Source organism: Chrysochloris asiatica, unplaced genomic scaffold (assembly GCF_000296735.1).
Source record: "Chrysochloris asiatica unplaced genomic scaffold, ChrAsi1.0 scaffold00037, whole genome shotgun sequence".
Taxonomy (NCBI): domain Eukaryota; kingdom Metazoa; phylum Chordata; class Mammalia; order Afrosoricida; family Chrysochloridae; genus Chrysochloris; species Chrysochloris asiatica.
This window is the reverse complement of record NW_006408555.1, coordinates 6723859-6733004: the sequence shown is the minus strand read 5'-3', so window position 1 is coordinate 6733004 and position 9146 is coordinate 6723859. Positions and strand designations below refer to the sequence as shown.

Genomic DNA, 9146 nt, shown 5'->3' with positions numbered 1-9146 from the left:
GAGTGGCTGGTGGGTTTGAACCACCAACATTCAGGTTAGCAGTCCATACCAGGACTGTCCTGAATATCAGATGCCTCTTTTTCTCAGTAGTTAGCGCTTGAGGAATTATGATATAGACATTTGTTTGTGTGTTTCTATAGCAATAACTAACTTCCATGTTTCTCTTATTGCTGTGGCCACCAGGAAGCTCAGATCCAAATCAAAACTAATGTATTCTTAGAGATTATATTTTCTGAAATTGTCTTCTTACTCTAGATCTCCTATTTTGGCTGTATAAATTCATTACACAACTGGAATTTATTGTCAAACACCTTAAATCCTTGTGAGAAGAGACCATGGGGCGCTGTACCTTCTAATTACTACCATGGGAAGGCAGACCTACATATCCTCTGACTCTCACTCTCAAAACTCACTCACCAGTTGTAAAATCCCAGAGCAGTGAACCCTACTGTTGTGAGTCCCAGGGATAGCCAGGAGCTTCTGAAAGGTCAGATTCCTATAGAGAGCTACAGAAACTTTCCTGGAATCACCGCCCAGGTCCAGTGCCAAATGCATGTTTGCAGAGTGGACAGCCAGTTAGACTGTCACCTGAGCTGTTATTAATATCTGTTGCCCCTTGTTGGATTTGTTCTGTAGACTCTGATTCATCGGTTTTGCTTGTGATTTTTAAGATACAGAGTAATACGAAATACCATCTCGACTTGAACAACAGTGGTTAAAGAAAAAGAAAATAAAGAGACAGAGAGAGAGAGAAAAAAGAAAAGAAAAGAAAAGAAAAAAATCCACAATCAGGCTCTTCCAGGCGTTGAAAGGGCTGGAACTGCTAGGGTCATTTGATTTGATTTATTGGAAATAAAGTGGATCTTATTAACATTTTAATAAAGAGAATCTTTCGCTCTAGGCTGCAAGTGGTAGCCAGCCCCTGGTGCAATTCCATCCTTGGAAAAGTGGAATTGGTTTGCATAGCCCAGGGGTGATTTGTGGAGCTGAGCCCCTGTAGTCCAAAAAGGCGAATGGGCTTCCTCCTCCAAGGGGTTTGCTTGGTGTGAGGTGCTAGCCCCATCTCTGCTTGCAAAGTGAGGGAGCTTTATGAAGGAATCTGTCTTGTAAAGCCATTGGTCCTGGTCATCAGCCTCTACCCAATGCTTTCGTGATGCTGCCGCTGATCTATTTGGGAAGTTGGCTGGCTGGCGCGGCAGAGCCTCTCCTCAAAGCCTGGCTCCCACGGAAAATATGCTCAGTGCAGCCGCGTGCGTGAATGAAAACGCCGCTAGGCGCTTCTAGTCGGGCAAAATGCAGCCGAGAACTCTGCTCATCCTGTGCCTTCTCCTGTCCCAGGTAGGGGAGAGCGGTGCCTGGCACCGGCTGCATTGCTTGTGGGCACCCGTGCCCTGTTTTCTGCATTAAGATCGCCTAGTGCAGGCTGGGTCCAGGGGGCTTTCTGGGGACTCGGATATCAGGCGGGCGGCGGCTAAGGCAGCCTGGGGCTCAGAAGGGAGGTCACTGCCAGCTCAGGCGATCCGCAATGATCCTGGTTTCCCAACCCTGGCTGGCCTCCTAGCGTGCGCGTCTGTGTGAGTGTGTGTGTGTGTGTGTGTGAGAGAGAGAGAGTGTGTGAGTGTCTCTCTGTGTGTGTGTGTATTCTGGGGAGGAGGGGAACGCACCCCAAGCCTCTTTCTACAAGCAGTGGCGACATTCTCGCCCACATCAAGTGGGGTAACTTTGATTCCTCTTCTCCAGAGGCCCCTGCCTTGGAGAAAGACTGAGTTGGAGGCGACTCAGTGGAGTCTTGCTTTCCCAGACCCATGATAAGCGGAGGCAGCGCGGCTCCAGTCCGGATTGCGGGTGCCGGGGCGGAGAGGCCGGCCTGGCCCCGCCGACTTCTCAGGGCGCCGGGCCCGCGCCCAGCTTCACGGAGTGCACCAAGGCGGATCCGGTTCACGGAGCACCACAGCCCGGCTATGGCTATCTCTCACAGCCGCCAGCACCCCCTGCGCCCTCTTCGGGGTCCTTTCCTCCCCGACCCTGGACCCAGAAGGGCTAGAGCCGGGGCCCCCCGCGTCCTCATTGTCCAGCCACCTGGAGCTCCGGCAAGGCCTGGGCTTCTGCCTCTGCTGCCTCCCTGGCTGGGCTGGGAGCACCGAGAAAACTTCAAGTCTTCCTCACCGGGTTGCAGCTGCCTGTTAACCCTTTGAGTACTGTGGTGGGCAGGACCCTGGGAATCAGAGGTACTGCTGCACCAACTAGAGAGGGGATGGTGCCAACAAGGGGCTTCACCCACCGCCTGTGCATCTGGGAGAGCAGGAAGTTTGCCTGGGGGCAGGAAGCCATGCTTCCAGGGCAGGTTGGGATTCTGGTATCCAGCCCTGCGCCTGTGGTTCTCCAGAGCGCCTGCACCCAGTCCCTTGAGGCAGCCTTGGAAGCCTACAAGTGGGCTGGGAGGAGCAGGGCAGGGCAGAAAAAACAGAAGACAGCCAGCGCCCCAGGGTGCTACTAGGAATGGGTGTGGAGTTCTGGCAGGGTTGGAGACACGTGTGTGAGCTCTGAGCTCGTGGGTGAAAGGTGGTGGAGAAGAAGACATTGGCTGGGATGGAGTGGGGGTGCTTCTAAGGGTGACCGGTGCTAGATCAAGGTTATGTTGGACTTTGCAAACATGCTGGTGTCCTAGAAACCCAATGACCATGAAAATGACTTAAAAGTCAGCTCTATTCTAAGGACCCTCTTCTCTGCACACTAAGGCCCCTTCAGGACTTGGCATCTCTAACATCTTTTTCTCCAGGGGCTTGATGCTGACTCTCTTGGGGTTTCTGTAGCCTCAAATCCCACCACAGAACCTACTGCTGCCAGGGGACACCTTTCTAGACTGCCAGGAGTCTGCAGAAATCTGGAGCTTTAGGCATGTCTGCTCAGCTCCATGTAGCAGGGGGTTCAAGCAGGCTTCAACCCATCCACCACATGTGTGTTTGTGGCTCTGGGTGAGTTGTTCTGTGTCTCAGAGCTCCCAGCCTCTCCCCTGAGGACAGATGTGTCACCTCCCTATACTTGTCTGAATTAGTTGGTTGCTTTCATAAAGCGTTCGCCATCACGCCTGGCACACTGTTTGACTGAACTTAACTTCACCACACCTGGGACTGTAAAGCCCTCTCCTCTCTTAGCAGGTATGTACCTTAATTCTAGTCCCCAGACTTGCCCAAAGACATGCTTTCCCTAAAGGAGAACCCTCCACCCCATAAGAGCCTCCAAAGAGATGCCCACTCTAGGGGCTTTGTACGTGGTGCCTTTTGCAAAGCAACTGGTATGTTCACCCGGTTCTCAGCTTACCCACCATTTTCTTTAAAATGGGCCAGCAGAGTTTTCCATACACATGCCGTGCCAGCCCTGGGTGGCTTATATCTCTTAAGAGTGGTAGGCACCCATGTTAGGGTAGCCAGTGATGCTCATTTGTGTGAATTTCAGTTAGCAGCCAAGAGGCTCAGGTGCAGAACTGCATGTAGGTCTGAGAGAAGTGAGTAGGGAAGGCAGCTTGGAGCCTGGAGTCCACAAACAAATACAAAACTTTCTCGAGGTAGGGAGATCAGAGAAGACAAGAAAAACAGTGTCAGGTAGCAAATCAGTCAGAAGCTTGGGTGGCGTTCAGGCAGGTTTGTGGGGCTTTTCCACTGAAGCTGTCATACCTTGGGCCAGGCCGGGCCGAGCCACACTGGGCCAGACAATCTCTGTAAGCTAACTGGCTATGTGATTGCTGTTTTAGGCATTTTGGGAGGGGAAAAGAAGAATTCCATTTCACTCAATGTTGGCCGGAAGCCTGCAAAGTTGAGGAACAGTCCCCTGTCTACTTCCCTGGAGTGTTTTGGGAAAGGTCAAGCCAAACGTGGCCCCTGGAATCTGCCAACAATGAGTAATAAACATTAAACACGACAAGTCCTGTGTGAGCAAAAAGTTCCACTGTGACTAGGAGCCTCCCAATACCGTATTTGGGAAGCAGCATTTATGACTAACCAAAAGTTGTAACAATGAGTGAGTAATCTCTTAAGAATTAGGGTGGCAGGGAGTGGCTCCAGGTTTGGGGAACAGTCCCTAGGGAGTGACTAAGTCTCCCATAAGATTCTGTGACTTGTGATTTGGAGAGTGTGGTGTTTACTGTGGCAGCCAGGATCTTGCTTTTCAGATTTTAAATGGGATTTAGTGTCCTCTGGTGCCCCAAGCAGCTCCTTTGAGCCTGTTTTAAGAGGACTGTGTGTTTTTTGAAGAACCTTTTTAAAGATGAGGGGTGAAGACTCGGAGAGTTTCAGAGAGCACCCCCACCCCGCCATTCCCAGATGAACTCAACATACCACAGCCTGGAAGATTTCAAAAACACTAGGTATACAGGAATGTAGGTGGTGAACGGAGAAGAAAGTGGTAGAGTTCAAGTGTCTACACATTTTTGTAGCAAGTGTCCAAAGAGATTTAATCAACGGCAGGGCTGAATATGTGATTTGGAATTTCTGTAATCCCACTGTATGTATTAAAAAGCCCCACCAGTCATTTTAACTGATCTCTCTCTTTGTCTGCCTCCCTCCCTTCTCCCCTTTTCTATCTTTAGCTCTTGGGTTTTCCGTTAAGTAAAATCTATTTCCTTCCAGAAATATCTTCTGTATTACAGTGAAAACCAATGTATCCAATAACGGCATTATCTGAAAGGGTCAGCCTTTTGATATCATGCACTTGGAGACTTCACACTCTGGAGGTATAAATTGCAACTCAGTCTGAAGTTTACAGTTTAGGTCAAAGTACAGCCAGGTTCTTAACAATACCCTTTCTTCTTCCTTTTCCAAAACAGTTGCTTGGAGAGTCCCGTTAGTTAGTTTCTGTTTAGTTGGAGGCAAGGAAAAAGGCAAATGATGAATTACATTAACACATGAGTGAAGGTCACATTCTCTAAATTACCAACAGTATTTCTCTCTGTGTGTATGTCTTTTGATCTTGTTTTTAATACCTGTTGAAAAATTTCTCCAGAAGAGGGCTCCATTCACAGCATTACAAAACATTGACTCCACAGCTCATATTTTAAAGAACTTCAATATAGCAACTCAGTCAAAACCAAACTGTGCTTTATATTCCAAGCGATCTGCTACAAGCCCCCAGAGCCAGTGGACCCACTGCGTTTGCACGGAGCATCTGTCTTTATTTTTTGCCCCTGTTGTTGTTGATTCTCTTCTGTTTGCTTCATCTACTAAATTCCTTCTCGGAGTTGGAGGGCAGGGCTATAGCAAAGGCCTTTGGAGACAATGCATTATGGAAAGTAAGGAAGTTCTGAGATTTCCTGGCATTGGACTTCAGCTGGACCTGGCTTCATTCTTTCCAGTCACACAGGAGACCATCTTGCTCACTAGGGAACCTCTCAGAAAAGTGAATCACAAGACACGACACCCAGCCTCTGACACAGTCAAAAAGGACAGGGAATCTCAGTGTGTCATCCAATTACAATAATCAGATGGGCAGAATCAAATCAAGTGGCTGGTGGCTTGGGCATTGTTTCGATTGTCGCGGTCGACAAGGTGGCCACATGCCTCAGAGAATCAGGTTGTCTTGAAGGCTGCTGCCAATACTATTTCCTGTGGCCTGTCTCCTTCACTGCTCCAGGTCTGAGTGATCTGCAGAGACAATGGCTAGCCACAGTGCAGCGTCCCCTGTCCCTTCACCAGGCACCACTGGCGTGATTCTGGGCTTAGAATGGAAAGCAGTTTCTTCCTCTGCTCTGAAATGGAGCCAGAGAGCCAAACGAAGGGCATTAAAAAAATGTGGACAAGTTAGGGCCCTTGGAGGTGAATGGGGACCCTTGGCTTTGCTGATTGGACTGTAGTCATCTGCTTGCTGGTAATAAAGTCCATGTATCCCCACTCTGAAATTCTGGTTTCTGGACGAAGGTTGCAGCATAGCAGCCGCATGCCAAAATTTCCTCATGGATGTTATTTGAAAAGTGAGAAATTACATATATACATAAAAGCAGATTCTCACAAGTCTCAGTCAGCAGATCCAGAAACTCTGAACCCTCGTTTCCACAGGAGACACATGGGCTGATGGCTGCAGCTGACCTGTCAGGGCCTCCTGTAGATAGTTTGCCTCAATCCCCACCACTCCCTACTACTCACCCAGCCCATGGCACTCGTTGATCTTCCCTGCATCTTTCGGTAGCCACTGGGGTTTGGAAGGTCTTTTCACATTCTGCGAGGCTTTGATGGAATTGAAGCAGTGACGATCTCAGGGATGGGCTACTTATAAAAGAAGGGGATGGTTCCTTTTGGATCTCATGATTATTCACAAGGGACTGCAGACTCCACTCCTTGCCCTGAATGTTAGTCCTATCAGTGTTGTTTTGGGCTGTAACAGTTTGACCATTGCTCCCTGGGGAGCACATACAGCCAACATTCAATCACCCTAAATGTTGGTTGGGAGGTCCATTGTTGTTGTTAAGTGCTGTTGAGTTGGTTCTGACTCATAGGGACCATGTATAGGGTTTCTGAGGAGCAGATTTGCTGGGTTTGAACTGCTGACTTGTGGTTAGCAGTCTAGTACTTTTTCTACAATGCCACAACAGGCCCCTAGTTGAATACCAAGAGCATAGCTAACCTGGGGGGTGGGGAGGCAGGGAGGCTGGTTACAGTCGAGTGCTTACATTCCAAGAGTGTCCCTCCACCATAGTATGGGGACACCAGGCACTTTCCACTCACCTAACGGGAGAAAGATGAGGCTTTCTACTCCCGTAAAGATTTACACCCTCGGAAACTCTGTACAGGGTCGCTATGGGTTAGAACCGACTCGACGGCACTTAACAACAGCAACAAGTAGTCTTAGTCTTACTGAGGGGACTCCAAGAGCGCTGAGCTAACCCTTAGAGCATCGTGATGTCAGCGCAGTGTTACATCAGGCATTGTTACCTGGAGTGCCTCGGTACACAGGACCTTGTCACCCACAGTACTGCCAAACTTGAGGGTTGCTTGTGGAGCTGTTGGTAATGACGTTTAGCGTCCGCCATCGTTCTGTGCAGTGTGAACGCGTCTGAAAGTACTGGGCTAATCTGTCCACCTCGTCCCACACCAATAGGTAAGCCTCTGTTTGGTACAGCTACAATCCCAGAGATTGAAAGAAATCTAATGACACACACATACCAACAACAACAAGATGGTTTTCTCGCTGTCACTTGCCAATACAAGTCCAATTCCTGAAAATTAACATTAGCAGAAAAGCACGTTTTGACATGCCATGTCTCATTTCCAAGACACCAGAGAGCATCCCTGCTCTGTTCCTCAGGCACAAAAGCTCCAGTGTCTCTCAGGCTGATGTCGGGACCACTGGGATGGAGGCAGCAGCTGCTCCACTGACAACAGGCCTGCTGGTCCCTGGGCGGCCCCGGAAGTGAGCTCAGCCTCAGAGATGTCGGGACCCTGGGAAGGGATGGGGCAGCCTCTAACCCTGTCTTAAGGAATGTGTGCACCTCCATCTCTCTCCTCACTTCTCCTCTGGTTGTGACCTGTCAGCTGCAGAGGGTGGTAACTTCAAATGCCTCTAGCTTGAGTTTCTGTGTTGATCTGCCTGTCTATTGATGAAGGGCACACAGAAAGTTGTTTGGCCCCACTGGCAGAAAAGATTGCTGACTCAGTTTGGACAAACCCCCTCTCAATCACCATGCCCCAAAGGACATACGGGGTCATCTCACTGAGAGGTTGCCAATTAGGGTCCATGGGCCAATGCCAATGCCTGCTCGCAATCTGTTTTTATAAAGAGCTTTATTGGAACACGCTCGCACCCATTTGTGTATGTGATCATCTGCGGCTGCTTTAATGCTACAGAGGAAACTGAAAATTGTTACTTTCTAGAGTTTTGCAGAGAAGAGTATGTTAACCCTGGTAGAGCTCACAGTTACAGCCAGAGGGGCTACAGGGGGTCTTCTCAAGCAGATGTGGGGCAGGGGTCAGACCATCACTAGAGATTGTACCTCCTAGGTGGCAAACAATCAAGCAACTGGCTTTAGGGATATTTATTAGGAGCATATGGATTCAACATGTATTTTTGCTATCTAAAGGGGACTTAATCTGTGCTGGGCACTGCTCAGAGCCCAGCAGTGAATAAGCCAGACCAAGTTCCTGTTCTCTTAGGCCTTAGCAGCCTGGCAGAGGAGGCCAACAGAGGCAGACCTCGGAGACCACTGCCTGAGATCAAGCCAGTCACAAGTCACACACATTGTTTGGTTTCCCAGTGCATGGAAAAGTTCTGCTTCCGCTATGTTCTAGTCTGTGAAACTTGCAAGAGCATGCTGAAAAAGTTTGAAATAAAATGAGAATGACCAGAATGTTACCCAGACACGCCCGTGTTTCACATAGGATCCCCACAAGCCTCTGGTGTGTCATATACACACTATCTGTGAAGTACATTAAAGTGAAGCGCTATGAAACTAGGTGAATGGATCATTGAGCACAGAGACAAACGCTATGAAGGAAGGCAGCGTAGTTCCGGTTCCCTATACGTTGCCTGTTGGTTGCCTTTCTTCCCCCCTAAAATATAAACTCCATTATGACATGTGAGGTTGTCTGATTTGTTCATTTCTCTGTCCCCAGAGCTCAGAACAGTGCCTGGCCCCATAATAAGTGCTCAGTAAATAACTGAGTCACTCTGAGAAAGGCATCGGTTCTGGATGAAGGATCTGGGGGGCTCCTGATGAGCTGATAATCCAGGCATAATCTGGAGGATGAGAAAGAGGGCTCAAGGACTAAGGGGCAACAGTGGTATGGTTGTTGTTGTTGTTGTTGTTAAGTGCCTCGAGTCAGTTCTGACCAATAGAGACACTGTATAGGGTTTCCAAAGGAGCTCTGGTAGCGTTGTTGTTGTTGTTGTTGTTAAGTGCCGTTGAGTCGTGGTTACGAATTGGGCTGGTAATCTCATGGCCGGCAATTTGAAACTACCAGCTGTTCCGCAGGAGAAAGATGAGGCTTTCTGCTTCCGTAAAGATTTACAGCCTTGGAAACCCTGCACAGGGTTGCTATGAGTCGGAACCTACTCCACGGCACACAACAACAACAACAACAACAGCAATAGGGTTTTTCAATGATCGGCTGTGAGCTTGAACCACTGACCTTGCGGTTCAAACGACTTTGCAGTCCAGCGCG

At 49.0% G+C, this 9146-nt stretch overlaps 1 protein-coding gene across 1 annotated transcript in view; it reads left to right on the top strand.

The window, feature by feature from the left end:
• Window positions 1-998: 998 nt before the first annotated feature.
• CDH13 (cadherin 13) overlaps window positions 999-9146 on the top strand; it is a 1415213-nt gene continuing 1407065 nt past the window's right edge. Inside the window, exon 1 of the mRNA XM_006860296.1 lies at window positions 999-1338. Within this exon, the coding sequence (XP_006860358.1) occupies window positions 1294-1338 (45 nt within the window). The 5' untranslated portion in view covers window positions 999-1293. The remainder of the gene's footprint in view (window positions 1339-9146) is intronic.